Consider the following 17,338-nt stretch of genomic DNA (forward strand, 5'->3'; position numbering starts at 1 on the left):
CCTCTCCTCTCCTCTCCTCTCCTCTCCTCTCCTCTCCTCTCCTCTCCTCTCCTCTCCTCTCCTCTCCTCTCCTCTCCTCTCCTCTCCTCTCCTCTCCTCTCCCACTCTCCTCCTGCCCTTCTCCTCCCCTCCTCCTCCCCTCCTTCTTCTCCTCCACCTCTCCTTTCCCTCTCTCCTCCCTCTCTCCCCCCACCCCTCTTCTCGGTCTTGTAGGATCATGATGAACTATGAGAAGCTAAAGTCTCGTCTGGGTGAGATCCACGACAGTAAGATTAGTCTGGAGCAGGACCTGAAGGACCAGGCTCTGGACAACAGAGAGACTGACAAGAAGATGAACAGCCTCAAACCTGACCTCATCCAGCTCCGCAAGATCAGGGACCAGTACCTTGTGTAAGTACACTATACAGGAAAGAGTTAACATAGAGTAACACCAGTACCTTGTGTAAATACACTATACAGGAAAGAGTTAACATAGAGTAACACCAGTACCTTGTGTAAATACACTATACAGGAAAGAGTTAACATAGAGTAACACCAGTACCTTGTGTAAGTACACTATACAGGAAAGAGTTAACATAGAGTAACACCAGTACCTTGTGTAAGTACACTATACAGGAAAGAGTTAACATAGAGTAACACCAGTACCTTGTGTAAGTACACTATACAGGAAAGAGTTAACATAGAGTAACACCAGTACCTTGTGTAAGTACACTATACAGGAACGGCTTAACTTACCTTACAGTGAAATGCTTGCAGACAAACCCTTAACCAACAATGCAGTTAAGAAAAATAAGTGATAAGTAAAAAATAACATAAAATAACAGTAGCGAGGCTATATACAGAGGGTACCGGTACAGAGTCAATGTGGAGGCTATATAGAGAGGGTACCGGTACAGAGTCAATGTGGAGGCTATATACAGAGGGTACCGGTACAGAGTCAGTGTGGAGGCTATATACAGGGGGTACCGGTACAGAGTCAATGTGGAAGCTATATACAGAGGGTACCGGTACAGAGTCAATGTGGAAGCTATATACAGGGGGTACCGGTACAGAGTCAGTGTGGAGGCTATATACAGAGGGTACCGGTACAGAGTCAATGTGGAAGCTATATACAGAGGGTACCGGTACAGAGTCAATGTGGAAGCTATATACAGGGGGTACCGGTACAGAGTCAATGTGGAAGCTATATACAGGGGGTACCGGTACAGAGTCAGTGTGGAAGCTATATACAGGGGGTACCGGTACAGAGTCAATGTGGAGGCTTTATACAGGGGGGTACCGGTACAGAGTCAATGCAGAGGCTATATACAGGGGGTACCGGTACAGAGTCAATGTGGAAGCTATATACAGGGGGTACCGGTACAGAGTCAATGTGGAGGCTTTATACAGGGGGTACCAGTACAGAGTCAATGCAGAGGCTATATACAGGGGGTACCGGTACAGAGTCAATACGGAGGCTATATACAGGGGGTACCGGTACAGAGTCAATGCGGAGGCTGTATACAGGGGGTACCGGTACAGAGTCAATGTGGAGGCTATATACAGGGGGTACCGGTACAGAGTCAATGCGGAGGCTTTATACAGGGGGTACCGGTACAGAGTCAATGCAGAGGCTATATACAGGGGGTACCGGTACAGAGTCAATACGGAGGCTATATACAGGGGGTACCGGTACAGAGTCAATGCGGAGGCTATATACAGGGGGTACCGGTACAGAGTCAATGTGGAGGCTATATACAGAGGGTACCGGTACAGAGTCAATGTGGAAGCTATATACAGAGGGTACCGGTACAGAGTCAATGTGGAAGCTATATACAGAGGGTACCGGTACAGAGTCAGTGTGGAAGCTATATACAGGGGGTACCGGTACAGAGTCAATGTGGAAGCTATATACAGGGGGTACCGGTACAGAGTCAATGTGGAAGCTATATACAGGGGGTACCGGTACAGAGTCAGTGTGGAAGCTATATACAGGGGTACCGGTACAGAGTCAATGTGGAGGCTTTATACAGGGGGGTACCGGTACAGAGTCAATGCAGAGGCTATATACAGGGGGTACCGGTACAGAGTCAATGTGGAAGCTATATACAGGGGGTACCGGTACAGAGTCAATGTGGAGGCTTTATACAGGGGGTACCGGTACAGAGTCAATGCAGAGGCTATATACAGGGGGTACCGGTACAGAGTCAATACGGAGGCTATATACAGGGGGTACCGGTACAGAGTCAATGCGGAGGCTGTATACAGGGGGTACCGGTACAGAGTCAATGTGGAGGCTATATACAGGGGGGTACCGGTACAGAGTCAATGCGGAGGCTTTATACAGGGGGTACCGGTACAGAGTCAATGCAGAGGCTATATACAGGGGGTACCGGTACAGAGTCAATACGGAGGCTATATACAGGGGGTACCGGTACAGAGTCAATGCGGAGGCTATATACAGGGGGTACCGGTACAGAGTCAATGTGGAGGCTATATACAGAGGGTACCGGTACAGAGTCAATGTGGAAGCTATATACAGAGGGTACCGGTACAGAGTCAATGTGGAAGCTATATACAGAGGGTACCGGTACAGAGTCAGTGTGGAAGCTATATACAGGGGGTACCGGTACAGAGTCAATGTGGAAGCTATATACAGGGGGTACCGGTACAGAGTCAATGTGGAAGCTATATACAGGGGGTACCGGTACAGAGTCAGTGTGGAAGCTATATACAGGGGTACCGGTACAGAGTCAATGTGGAGGCTTTATACAGGGGGGTACCGGTACAGAGTCAATGCAGAGGCTATATACAGGGGGTACCGGTACAGAGTCAATGTGGAAGCTATATACAGGGGGTACCGGTACAGAGTCAATGTGGAGGCTTTATACAGGGGGTACCGGTACAGAGTCAATGCAGAGGCTATATACAGGGGGTACCGGTACAGAGTCAATACGGAGGCTATATACAGGGGGTACCGGTACAGAGTCAATGCGGAGGCTGTATACAGGGGGTACCGGTACAGAGTCAATGCGGAGGCTATATACAGGGGGTACCGGTACAGAGTCAATGCGGAAGATATATACAGGGGGTACCGGTACAGAGTCAATGTGGAGGCTATATACAGGGGGTACCGGTACAGAGTCAACGTGGAGGCTATATACAGAGGGTACCGGTACAGAGTCAATGTGGAGGCTATATACAGGGGGTACCGGTACAGAGTCAATGTGGAGGCTATATACAGGGGGTACCGGTACAGAGTCAATGCGGAGGCTATATACAGGGGGTACCGGTACAGAGTCAATGCGGAGGCTATATACAGGGGGTACCGGTACAGAGTCAATGCAGAGGCTATATACAGGGGGTACCGGTACAGAGTCAATGCGGAGGCTATATACAGGGAGTACCGGTACAGAGTCAATGCGGAGGATATATACAGGCGGTACCGGTACAGAGTCAATGCGGAGGCTATATACAGGGGGTACCGGTACAGAGTCAATGTGCGGGGGGTTAGAGAGGCCAGTACCTGGTGTAAGTTACTCAGACAGGAAAGAGTTAACATTGAGTAACACCAGTACGTTGGGTAAGTAGTCTATGACGGAGTAAAGAGTTAACACACTGTAAGGTTGTAGTAGGGACCAGTACCTTGGGTAAGTAACTCAGACAGCTTACCTGGAGCTCCTACGGGGTTAACTGGAGAGCTGCCATATTAAGCTTGTGCTTCCTCTTAGCTACAGCAGACTCTCTGTAGGGAAGTCCCTGGGCTGCCTGGGGATAGAAAGACCATGGGTTCTAGGAATCCTGCATTAGCATTACCTAGCATTACCAGGCCTGCCTCGTTTCTATACATAGATGTCTTCAGAAGGGTTGTGGGAGTGCTAGTAATTAAATGCGTTTTGTCATCTGTTCTGTTAAATGGAGGAATGACGTGCATAACGAAAGAAGGGCTGTAACTCAACGTTTTTAAGTAATTTCTTCTCTCTTTTCATTATCTCTTTCTCCTCTCTTTGTCTTTCTCGCTCTTTCTCTCTGCAGCTGGCTCAATCACAAAGGAGTGCGTCAGAAACGAATTAATGAGTGGCTGGGGATCAAGAACGAGAACACAGATGAGTAAGTGTTCAGAGCCCAGCCTCACGGCCTCCCATCCTCGCGGCCCTCCCAGCTCCACAGCCTCACAGCCACCGAGCTTCACGGACTCCCAGCTTCACTGCCTTAAGGCCTCACAGTACTCCAGCTTCACGGCCCCCAGCTTCACCGCCTTAAGGCCTCACAGTACCCAGCTTCACGGTCCCCCAGACTCACAGCTCTCCAGTCCTCACGGCCTCCCAGCCTCTAAGCCCCCCAGCCTCATGGCCTCCGAGCTTCACGGCCTCACCGCCTCAAGGCTTCACAGCCTACCAGCTTCACAGCGCACCAGCTTCACACCCATCCAGCTTCACGGACCCCCAGACTCACAGCCCCCCAGCCTCACAGACTCCCAGCTCCCCAGCTTCACAGCACCCCAGTGTTACGGTTTCACAGTCGCCCAGCTTCACAGCCTCCCAGCTTCACAGCCTCCCAGCCTCACGATCTTACAGCCGCCCAGCTTCACAGCCGCCCCAGCCTTACGGCCTCACAGAACCTAGCTTCATGGCATCACAGCCTCAAGGCCTCACAGTTCCCCAGCTTCACAGCCCCCCAGGCTTACGGCCTCACAGCCCCCCAATCTCACAGCCCCCAGCCTCACAGCCATCCAGCTTCACATCCCCCCAGCCTCACAACCCTCCAGGTTCACAGTCTCACAACCTCACAGCCTCCCAGCTTCACAGCCCCCCAACCTCACAGCGCCCAACCTCACAGCCCTCCAACCTCACAGCCCCCAACCTCACAGCCCTCCAACCTCACAGCCTCACAGCCCCCCAACCTCACAGCCTCACACTGCAAGGCTCATTCTATCTGTAATGTAGACATACTGTAGCAATATACTTCACATTGGCATTGCTCATTCCCAATAGTCATCTTTTCACTATATTCATGTTGCAGGAATGTAAAGTGCATTCGGAAAGTATTCAGACCCCTTGACATTTTCCACATTTTGTTACGTTACAGCGTTATTCTAAAATGTATTAAATCATTTTTTCCCCCTCATCAATCAACACACAATAGCCCATAAAGGCAAAGCAAAAACAGGTTTTTAGATTTTTTTGCGAATGTAAAAAAGATGTTACATTTACATAAGTATTCCAACCCTTTACTCAGTACTTTGTTGAAGTACTGGCAGTGATTACAGCCTCGAGTCTTCTTGGGTATGATGCTACAAGCTTGGCACACCTGTATTTGGGGAGTTCCTCCCATTCTTCTCTGCAGATCCTCTCAAGCTCTATCAGGTTGGATGGGGAGCGTCACTGCACAGCTATTTTCAGGTCTCTCCAGAGATGTTCGATCGGGTTCAAGTTCGGGCTCTGGCTGGGCCACTCAAGAACATTCAGAGACTTGTCCCGAAGCCACTCCTGTGTTCTCTTGGCTGTGTGCTTAGGGTTGTTGTCCTGTTGGAAGGTGAACCTTCACCCCCATCTGAGGTCCTGAGCGCTCTGGAGCAGGTTTTCATCAAGGATCTCTCTGTACTTTGCACCGTTCATCTTTGCCTCAATCTTGACTAGTCTCCCAGTCCCTGCCGCTGAAAAACATCCCACAGCATGATGCTGCCACCACCATGCTTCACCTAAGGGATGGTGCCAGGTTTCCTCCAGACATGATGTTGGCATTCAGGCCAAGGAGTTGAATCTTGGTTTCATCAGACCATAGAATCTTGTTTCTCATGGTCTTAGAGTCTTTAGGTGCCTTTTGGTAACTCCAAGCGGGCTGTTATGTGCCTTTTACTGAGGAGTGGCTTCTGTCTGGCAACTCGACCATAAAGGCCTGATTGGTGGAGTGCTGCAGTGATGGTTGTCCATCTCGAAGGTTCTCCCATCTCCACATTAGAACTCTGTCAGAGTGACCATCGGGTTCTTGGTCACCTCCCTGACCAAGGCTCTTCCAGCTCAAGGAAGAGTCTTGGTGGTACCAAACTTCTTCAATTTAAGAATGATGGAGGCCACTGTGTTATTGGGGACCTTCAATGCTGCAGAAATGTTTTGGTACCCTTCCCCAGATCTGTGCCTTGACACAGTCCTGTCTCAGAGCTCTACGGACAATTCCTTCAACCTCATGGCTTGGTTTTTGCTCTGACATTCACTGTCAACTGTGGGACCTTATATAGACAGGTCTGTGCCTTTCCAAAACATGTTCAATCAATTGAATTTACCACAGGTGGACTCCAATCAAGTTGTAGAAACATCTCAAGGATGATCAATGAAAACAGGATGCATCTGAGCTCAATTTCGAGTCTCATAGCGAAGGGTCTGAATACTTATGTAAATAAATATTTCAGTTTTTTATTCTTTATAAATTGGCCAAAAAAAATAAAAACCTGTTTTCTCTTTGTCATTATTGGGTATTGTGTGTAGATTGCTTAGGAAAACAATGTATTTAATCAATTTTAGAATAAGGCTGTAACGTAACAAAACGTGGAAAAAGTGAAGGGGTCTGAATACTTTCCGAATGCACTGTAGATCTGAGCCTTCATTCTCATTTGATATTTTGGCTACATCATAAATCCATCAACTAAAATGAATCCCTGCTAAACCCTATGCTTGTCTCTTTCTCCTGTGTTTGTAGAGGGTACTTTGTCAGTACAGAGGAGGATGACAACCTGCCACACTATGATGAAAAGACCTGGTTTGTAGGAGATCTGAACAGAACCCAGTCTGAAGACCTCCTACTGGGCAAACCTGACGGAGCTTTCCTCATTAGAGAGAGTAGCAAGAAAGGCTGCTATGCATGCTCTGTTGTGTAAGTACTAAAGTCTATACGAGCTATGCATGCTCTGTAGTGTAAGTACTAAAGTCTATACTAGCTATGCATGCTCCGTAGTGTAAGTACTAAAGTCTATACTAGCTATGCATGCTCCATAGTGTAAGTACTAAAGTCTATACGAGCTATGCATGCTCTGTAGTGTAAGTACTAAAGTCTATACGAGCTATGCATGCTCTGTAGAGTAAGTACTAAAGTCTATACTACCTATGCATGCTCCGTAGTGTAAGTACTAAAGTCTATATGAGCTATGCATGCTCTGTAGTGTAAGTACTAAAGTCTATACGAGCTATGCATGCTCCGTAGTGTAAGTACTAAAGTCTATACTAGCTATGCATGCTCCGTAGTGTAAGTACTAAAGTCTATACTAGCTATGCATGCTCCGTAGTGTAAGTACTAAAGTCTATACTAGCTATGCATGCTCCGTAGTGTAAGTGTCTCAATATTTACTAGTGAATAAGTCTCTGTACTGATGATGTACCATGGTAATTGTTTCTAAGTTGTGGTAGTTCAATATGTTCTGTGAGTGTGTGAAAAACTGCTGTTATATAAGCAGGTGTCCAACTGCTCTGTTTTCAGTGAGACTAGTCTAACACCTCTCTGTCGTCTCTGCAGTGTGGAGGGTGAGGTGAAGCACTGTGTGATTTTCAGCACACCGAAGGGCTACGGCTTCGCTGAACCTTACAACCTGTACAGCTCTCTGAAAGACCTAGTCCTGCACTACCACCAGACCTCCCTGGTCCAGCACAATGACTCCCTCAACGTCCGCCTGGCCTACCCTGTCTACACACAGATGCCCTCCTCCTCTGGCCCTTCCCCACGGAGATGAGCCCCCCCCAGAGCCCCAACAGACTACCCACCCTACCTACCCAGCCCCAGGAGGGATGAGGTGACAGGGGGATGGGGTTGGGGGGTACAGGAGTCAGCCTCATAATCCAAACTAGTACCCAGAACCTGAGAAAAACACCTGAGAGAGGGAAAAAAAGCAACATAAACACTTGCTGCAACACACACGTCAGCCACCTTGGAGTTATATATATTTTTACTAGAACAATTGGAGGGCATTCTTTGTAAAGACTGCTTGATTTGCACAAGGAAGTTTTAAATGTTTGTGAATGTGAAAAAAACGGAAGGAAAGGAGAAGAGCCGAGTTTCAGGTGACCTAAACTCCAGCAGGGACTCTTTTACAGAAAAACATCATCATGAAAACACTCCATTCTAAGGCTTTGTTTCCCGTCGTCCGTCTGTTGCCCAAATGATTATTTTATTTCATTCCTTTTTCTTTTTTGCAGAATTTGTTTTCCTAATTTTTTTCATTTGGACAATTTATTTAGTTTACTGCTTGTTTGCTAAATGCAAGAGATGATGATGATGATGATGATGATGTCGAGTATTCTCTGTCCCTCTCCGTATGAGAAGCAAAAATAATGTAGCATAACAAATGAAGGACAGTTGTTCAGAGTGTTCCTCCATATAGACTGCTGCTGAAGGGTTGGGGGGAGAGGAGAGGAGAGGAGAGGAGAGGAGAGGAGAGGAGAGGAGAGGAGAGGAGAGGAGAGGAGAGGAGAGGAGAGGAGAGGAGAGGAGAGGAGAGGAGAGGAGAGGAGAGGAGAGGAGAGGAGAGGAGAGGAGAGGAGAGGAGAGGAGAATGGGGAGGATGATAGAAGAGGACAGTGGAAGGGAGGGAATAGTCGAAAGGGGCCACATGTGGGAGAAAAAAAAGGTTTTGTAGTCTTAAAAGAAAAAAGCTTGCTTTTATATTAAGCGGAGATGGAGTGAGTTTGTTTTCTTGCTTGGCTGGATCCTATTTCCTTTGACACATTGTAAGTTACGGTAACGTTACAATCACGATGTTATAGTCCGTACAGAGACCAAAGTTGGCATGAGGAGAGAAAAGTCCACCATTGTGTTTTTATTCGTCTGTATGAATGGAGAAGAGAAAAGAGAGTGCTTGCTTTGTTTGATACCACACATACAGCAGAGTTTTGGGCCAGTGTTCGTCCACTATAGTGAAAGGTTTGGATTAAACCAAATGGTACGCACAGACAGAGTTGGTCGGTGGGTTTGGCCGTCTGGATTCCGGTCACGTCGAGTTAGAAGCACTTATCTAAGAGGAGAGCCCAGGCAAGGACGCACCGTACGGTCTGACACCAGAAAACGAACAACCTTAAAACCTGAAACACGTTTTATGTGTGGTTTTAAAACAAGAAATGGTGTATGTATGTGCTAAAGTCTGTTTAAAACAAACAGGGACTTGTTACCTTTGAGATAATAAGCTTTGATCTGTTGTAGTGTACAGGATGCAGGTAGGGCTGAGGGGTTCCAAGCTGACGACACATGCTTTACGTGATGATGATGAGGATTAAAACTTGAAGAACGTTGTATTATGATTATGTAGGTTAACAGTCACCCGGAGAGCTGAACTAACCCAGCTCCCAGACAGACTCACAGGACAGATTATCAAAGTGCACAGTGAAGCTTTTGAAGAGCGAATTCTTTCAACAACAACATTTTTTTTTCTTTTTTTTACGTGTTTCACTCAAACTTCATACCCGGTGCTTGACTTTATAACCAGTGGAAACAGTTCCAAAAATAAATAAAAAGAAAACCATTATAACATTGTACAATAAACATTGACAAAATGACAAACAAAACCACAATCTGCAATTTTCCAGTATATTCAGTCACCTCTAATTCCTGATATGAAACTTTCTATTCTGATTGGCTGTTGTTGTTTGTCTACTGTTTAACCGTTGGCTCTCCTTGCTGCCTATCCAATGAGCCATCTCTGAGACAGACAATGGGCAAGTGTGGGGGGTCCTGTCTCTCCCAGACAGTTGTCCCATCTCTGACTGTGTTAATCTCAGGCCTTATTTGAAGGTCTTGTTGACAGGAGAGGGTAGTGCAGCAGCGGAGGGTTGATTTTGTTCTCAGGGTCACTAAGACAGCTGTTGTAAATGGGACAATCTCAGCCCTTGTTTACAACTATGAGGAGCAAGCCCCCTCCAAATGTCTGCCCCTTACTGTGCTCTATTGGGGTAAAGACACCACTCCAGCAGGTAAGGCCCACTACCAAATTTGATCGAACAGATAGTTACACATAAAAATGTTTATTCAAATAAGTAGCTCTTGTCACATTTTGAAAACGCACGCTCGTTACAAAGTCAGACTGCACCGTCTATCGTCTGCACCAGTGAGAACCAGTACACTCTTAAAAAGAAAGGTGCTATCTAGAACCTAAAAGGGTTCTTCGGTTGTCCCCATAGGAGAACCCTTTTAAGAACCCTGTTTGGTTCCAGGTAGAACCCTTTTGGTTCTAGGTTAACCCTTTTGGGTTCCATGTAGAACACTTTCCACAGAGTGTTTTACATAGAACCCAAAAGGGTTCTAGCTGGAAGCAAAAAGGGCTTATCCTATGGGGACAGCCGAAAAAACCTTTTGGAACCCTTATTAACCCTTAGTGGAAACCAGTATGGTGAAGGGGTCACACCAGTGGAAACCAGTATGGTGAAGGGGTCACACCAGTGGAAACCAGTATGGTGAAGGGGTCACACCAGTGGAAACCAGTATGGTGAAGGGGTCACACCAGTGGAAACCAGTATGGTGAAGGGGTCACACCAGTATGTGAAGGGATCACACCAGTATGGTGAAGGGGTCACACTAGTGGAAACCAGTATGGTGAAGGGGTCACACCAGTGGAAAGCAGTATAGTGAAGGGGTCACACCAGTGAAAACCAGTATGGTGAAGGGATCACACCAGTATGGTGAAGGGGTCACACCAGTGGAAACCAGTATGGTGAAGGGGTCACACCAGTGGAAAGCAGTATAGTGAAGGGGTCACACCAGTGAAAACCAGTATGGTGAAGGGATCACACCAGTATGGTGAAGGGGTCACACCAGTGGAAACCAGTATGGTGAAGGGGTCACACCAGTGGAAAGCAGTATAGTGAAGGGGTCACACCAGTGAAAACCAGTATGGTGAAGGGATCACACCAGTATGGTGAAGGGGTCACACCAGTGGAAACCAGTATGGTTGAGAGCGTTAGTGTAAGAACGAGGAGGAGCGTTAAGACCATTGTTATCTAGCTTTGTGGTGGTGGAGTGTAACCGTCATGTTGAATAAATGAATGACTGATACAGCCTTGCTAGTAGCTAGTCCTCCCTCCCTGCTGACTGTCCCCCCTGTATCTCCTCCACCACAGTACCTAACCTTTGAGCCAATCACCTTTATCTACCCTACATCCCACCCCTTTCAATGCCCTTGGAGTAGTGCCCTAAGATAAGCCAGAGGGAGGAGGGGAGATGCATGACACACTCCCTCTAAAGACTAGAGAGTCACTCCTGGGTCTGTGTGTTCTGTTCTGCCTAGTAATAGCAGTCAGTTGGTGTGGGGGGGGGGGCTGATATGGTGTACTGGGGGAAGGAATGGACTTAGAGTTTATGTTGAATGTACAACTGGATCAAGCTGTTCTGGTAGATGCACGTTTGTTTGTGTCTCCTCGTCCTTGTTTTTAACAAGGACCCTCAGGCAGGAAGCTAGGCTACCCTTTTGCTACATAACAGTTTCATAACAAAACCCACTTTAATATCTAGACTGGTAAAACCATGTTTGACAACACCCAGCCAGTAAGCTAATTAATTATAATGGTGTCTATTTGGTTATAATGGTGTCTATTCATTATAATGGTGTCTATATGGTTCTAATGGTGTCAATGAATTATAATGGTGTTTATCTGTTTCTAATGGTGTCTATTCATTATAATGGTATCTATGTTTCTTATGGTGTCTATTCATTATAATGGTATCTATCTGGTTCAAATGGTGTCTATTAATTATAATGGTGTCTATCTCCTGCTCAGTGGTCCTGCTTTGCTAGGTTTGTCCATGAGGCTTTCCGTAGTTCTAGAGCCCCTGCGTATCTTCACTTCAGTCTCCTCTCCTACCTTATCCTCCACCATGGTTTGAAGGTTGTTATTTAGTTGACTTTTGGTTTGGTTTTTACTGGGAGCCTTATAGGCCTCTGGCTCTATTACTTGAACTGTTGCATCGCTCACTGTTGAATGTCTTTATATTGAAATATATATATAAATATATTAAAGAAAATATCTGTTTTGTTGTTCTATGGCGAGCAGGACTGGTTGACTTTTAAAGATATATAATTACACATGTCTATGTCACAGAAATCATATTAAGCTTCTTTGCAAGGAGGGAAGGAAGGAGGTGCTTTGTAAACTTTCTCAGAAATATGCTAAGATTATGTTTGTTGATGAGAGCTTGTCTGGTATTGCACACATCACTCTTTAGAGAAGGCATATTGCATCTTAAATGGTGCCCTATTCCCTATATAGTCCACTACTTCTGGTCAAAGTAATGTTCTAGGGAATACTGTCCCATCTTAAGTCGCCATTTTCTGCAGTAAGACAAAGCATTTCTCATACTCATCTATGATGCTAAATATGTACTTTTTTTTTCTTCTTGATTTAGTCGTGTTGTTCCTCTATAGTTTTCCTCTGTATACTTCCCCCTGGCATTGAGACCAAAGATTTCAGTTGACTTCATATTTAGCCTTTAGATGTTGATAGTTTCGAAAGGGATGTTTGTTTCCACGTTTTATATTATTTCCATTGTCTTGCTTGCAAAAGAACGCAGAAGTTAATATGGTACAGTAGCTAGCTAGCATTTAGGTTGTCAGAGTGTGTGAGTGTCCCGTATAGTTAGCTAGCATCCCCTCTTAGTGATAATGCTAATTATCAGTAACAGTAACAGTATGATAATAATGAATTATTGGGAATAGATGTTCCTCTGTGATATTTGAGGTATAGGATCTATACAAAAGGACATTGATTTGGCTGTCCTCACTAAGTAGTGTGGCTGAGGATAGTTTGCCTCGCAGTCTTTTGTCTATTTAAATTAGACCTATTGTTTTCTCCACTTTGAAAGCAAGGAGAGATACAGGCCGATTCATTCGTAAGCCAGGGTTTTATTTTCCTGGTTAACCAGGTTTCTCTCCACGCTCGTGATGTGAATGGGTTCATTGGTCCATTTTACTATGCGTGTCATTGGTGTGATTCCTCTTTTAGTTTTGTTAAGGTTGTAAAGACCTCTTACTTCACCAAAAACACTGCCTGTGTCTGTCTCTTGTTTTCTCACAACACAGTCATATATTTGCACACGTTGATCCAGTCGGAGAGATGGTTGCTCTCTCTCCCTCTCAGCTTTGAAGGTGTATATGAGAGAAGAACACTGAGTTTCCCCCTGTCCAGTGGTTTGTCTTAAGAGAATAAGTGATTGTCAGTCTCTGCAGGACAGAAAGCAGCTTTTCCTTTCTTTTGATCTTTCACTCCAGAACTCATGCAATATTCCTTTCCTTTACTATCAAGCGTTAGGGGTTAGGGGTCAGGGACAGAGGAGTAATGCTGAGATGTGTTTATGAGAGAACGCCACCTGTGTGTTTCTGTAGAACCACGGTCAGTGTGTGTGTGTGGGGGGGGGGGAGGGGGGGACAAGATGTGCTGCACATACTATAAGACTTTGGGAGGGAAATACATTTCTAAGGGTTTGGAAGGGGGCCGAACCAAAAAATATATGTTACCCAAGTTTACTTTTTGACTGTTTTAACAGTTTTCTGTGTGAAAACCAAACACTAAGTTGGAGTACAGGTACAGGGCCATGCAGGCTTAGGTTTCCTAGAGTACCCCAGGACTGTTATGTAGCTATAATGTCTGTTGTTCTTCTTGTTGCCCTCAAGCAGTTCTGCAAAGTTTTATTTGCAGCCAGCAGCCAGTGGGGTTTGAATATGTTGAGATTCTCACTCGGAGTCTTCATTGTTCTTGCCACTGCTATCTGATCACAATACCCAGCACAGCTTCAAGGAGTACAGCTTACAAAAAAAAATAATTTCAAAAGAAAATAGAAAAAAAAACAGTTTTGAAGAAAATAAAAGTGTATATGACTGTGTCCCTATTCCCTCTTTTGACGTACAGATCCAGCATGCATCTTGGGTACTATTGACTGTTGTTTTTGTGTATAAAAGAAAATTTGAAAAAAATAAGTTTTAAAAAAACAACTGTTATTTGTCTGTTTATGGTGTATTCAGATCTGAATTGAATCTAGCTAACTAAACAAGTCACTGCTTCCAGCTGAACCAAGTTAGTCCTATTATTGTCAGTTGTATAACATTATAACTATGTAATACTGAGAAAGAGGAACTGCACAGCAATACAAATGTGTGTTAATTATTGTTTGCTTGGCAACTGTCTCTCCATATTACAATATCTGTCAATGTTTGAGACATACATTCAGTACAATATAATATGCTTTGAATGTTTGACCTGTAAAGCGTTTATTGCGTGGCTTACAGTACACAACTTACTCACGTAATCCAACAGTTATTCTTATGATTTCACAGACTGTTGGCAGCATTTTGTAACTCCAGCAGTTTTTGTTATGCAGGCCAATGCTTAGACACAATATCAGCAATAAGATATTCAACTCTTTTATTAAGATAATTACTGATAATAATGACTGCTAAATAATCGTGTGTTTCTGGACCGACATTGGTGTTGTTGCATGTGGATGGTCATAGTGATGTCTTCCTCTCCTACTTTGAGCAGTTCTATACTCTGCAGACCATTCAAACAGAGACCTCTTTCTCAGGATTACACATCATCATACAAACCTTGCTTCTGGCTTCTATGGGTATTTCTGTCTTCATTTACGTTGGTTTAATTCCATCACAGTACACTACTTTACTTTGCAATAGTTTGTATAGGTTGTAAAATCTCAATTTGTTATGAGCTCAACTCATGTACGTTATCAATGGAACTCCACCATATTCATTTCTCTGGCAGAATAAAGATAATATTTTGTTAACACCGTGTTGCCTCTGTAATGTGTTGTGGGTCAAAGGGGAATGAATGGGCACCACCAGATCAACATTACAGTTTCAACCTACTCACTGACTTTGTCCTTTAGGGATCATTTGCAGGTATTTTGATTTCATGTATCTTGCCAGCTAGTTAACGTTAGCCACCTAGCAAGAATTCGTAACATATCATACGTTTCTCAAAGTTGTAACATATTGTATTTTGCTAATTCGTAACATATTGTACATTTTGCAAATTCGTAAGATACGAATTTGAATTCGTAACATATCACACTAAATGGAGTGTCTTGGATTTACGTAAAGAATAATACGAAATGCTCTGAGACCAGGTTGTGATACCAGTACTGTATAGAGTTGGGCATGCTGTGATCAATGTGGTTGATGAATAAGAATTAACCCAATACCTGTCTTATAGGCATTGATTTAAAAATACATACCGATTCAACAGATTCCTTCTATCTACATAGACCTACTTTGGATGCTAACAAAGCACAAGAGAGTTGCTACTTACCATAGCCTAGTTCTAGTGAAATGTAAGTGTTTATTTTCTCTCTGTTAGAAAATCCATCTGTTAAATCCAGCCCTGGAGTAAAATCAATAGGGATAAGCATGAGTGATTTCTTAATAAATGATGAGTGGGTTCAGACCTAAATCCATGCTCCTATTCCATCTGCACTAACTACAGTAGCCTGTCTGTGGACTGGAAACACACAAACCTTGAACAGCGGAGAACCCCATGAGACCAAACTACTAAACTAAGGATGGCTGTTTGATATTTTCTTCTTCTCTTTCTTTCTCTTCTTCTTTCTCTCACTACTTTGAGTTTGAAATACTATTCAATTCAATTAAAATGTTGCTCTATTTCTATTTTTTGAGGTTGGTAATTAAAAGTGCGAGGGGGGATTGGCAGGTTAGAAACCATGATACAGATGCAATTAGCATGTGAATTAACTCAGGTTTAACAAAGCTTTTAGAGGGAATCACAGTGTCACAGCTAGTCATCTGCCACGTGACAGGAATGGAGATATCTGGAGGCTTTTTGTTTGACAAGATGGTCTTTTATCTGGGATCTTGGTTGAGAGATTAGCATAGGGTTCCGTATGCAGTACAAATATGTTTCTCAAACTGTTAAATCTGTTCTTCCCTCTCTTCACCCATTTATTCATTCACTATTTGTCCAACTACTGTTTAGTTAGTCACAGGCGGTATAATTCAGAATCCTCCAAAAAATAGAATCCTCAATCCATATCGCGGAAGATCCACAGTAAAGCACGATTAAAATTAATCTTAGATGTTATGTCCCCTGTATAGAGGACTTTGAATGGTTCTGGAATGGTTCCGACCAACATTTTGGTGTACAAAGCACTCTGTGAATGTTGTAGAATCCAGTGCCTTATAAAGCCCCATCTGTCTGTTCTCACTACCACTGTCAGACGAGATGACTTGAAGTGTCAGGTTTCACACCCCACATTTGCATAAGGAGTGACGTGTCATACATTCTGGCCTATCCAGACAAATAATCGATTTGCTCATCCTCTGAGCGCCGGAGCCCAGCCAGGGAAATAGTTTGCAGTTGTAGCACCTCCTATCTTAGATGGGTTGGTACAAAAGGGGAGGGTACCTGTGGCTCCATCTCACTGTGACAGTCTCAACTGGATTTAGAGCTCTCGCTATGAAAAAATACGGAATAATTGAATAGAATTGAAACAAGACCACTTTCTCTTGGTCAGAGAGGGACGCAATTGTCAAGGTTGTTGTCGGTGAATGAGGACCAAAACGCAGCAGGTACGTGAATGCTCATCTTGATTTTTAATTATCTTTCCAAACGAACATACAAAATAACAAAAACACGAACGATCAACAAAAACAGTCTGGTAAGGCACAAGGCGAAACACAGAACAATCACCCACAAATCACACATACAAACACACCCTAATATATGGAACTCTCAATCAAAGGCAGATAGACAACACCTGCCTTCAACTGAGAGTCCCAACCCCAATCAACCAAACATAGAAACACACAACCTAGACTAACCATAGAATACTAAACATAAACCAAAACCCGGAATTATTAAATCAAACACCCTTTACACAAAACACACCACCCCGAACCACAGAAAACAAATACCCCTGCCACGCCCCTGACCAAACTACAAAACAATTAACCTTATATACTGGCCAGGACGTGACAGTACCCCCCCTTAAAGGTGCTACCCCAGAAGCACCTTAACAAAAAAATAACCCCAAGCAACACCAACAAAAAGTCCCCTTTTCTAAAGGGAGGGAAGGGAGGGTGGCTGCCGTCAACGACGGCACTGTGCTACACCCCCCTCCCCAACCCACCTATTTCTGGAGGTGGCTCTGGCTCCGGCCGTTCCAGGCTGTCGGGCCACTCTGGCTTCGCCCGGGGGCAGTCGGGGCAGTCTGGCAATTCGGGAGAGTCGGGGCAGTCTGGCAATTCGGGACAGTCTGGGCAGTCTGGCAATTCGGGACAGTCTGGGCAGTCTGGCAATTCGGGACAGTCTGGGCAGTCTGGCAATTCGGGACAGTCTGGGCAGTCTGGCAATTCGGGACAGTCTGG

At 44.7% G+C, this 17,338-nt stretch overlaps 1 protein-coding gene across 5 annotated transcripts in view; it reads left to right on the forward strand.

Annotated features, from left to right (window-relative positions):
- The window catches only part of LOC106560529 (phosphatidylinositol 3-kinase regulatory subunit gamma), a 376,411-nt gene extending 367,984 nt beyond the window's left edge, over window positions 1–8,427 (forward strand). For 3 of the 5 annotated variants that reach the window (XM_045687848.1, XM_045687850.1, XM_045687849.1), the window contains exons 7-10: window positions 214–390; window positions 4,015–4,089; window positions 6,676–6,849; window positions 7,486–8,423. In XM_045687848.1, the coding sequence (XP_045543804.1) occupies window positions 214–390; window positions 4,015–4,089; window positions 6,676–6,849; window positions 7,486–7,699 (640 nt within the window). In that variant the 3' untranslated portion in view covers window positions 7,700–8,423. Of the gene's footprint in view, window positions 1–213; window positions 391–4,014; window positions 4,090–6,675; window positions 6,850–7,485 lie in introns of all 5 variants that reach the window. The other 2 variants (XM_045687847.1, XM_045687851.1) reach the window with 2 other exon arrangements.
- The last annotated feature ends 8,911 nt before the right edge of the window (window positions 8,428–17,338 follow it).

The sequence above is a fragment of the Salmo salar genome, chromosome ssa10 (genome assembly GCF_905237065.1).
Source record: "Salmo salar chromosome ssa10, Ssal_v3.1, whole genome shotgun sequence".
NCBI classification, from domain to species: Eukaryota; Metazoa; Chordata; class Actinopteri; order Salmoniformes; family Salmonidae; genus Salmo; species Salmo salar.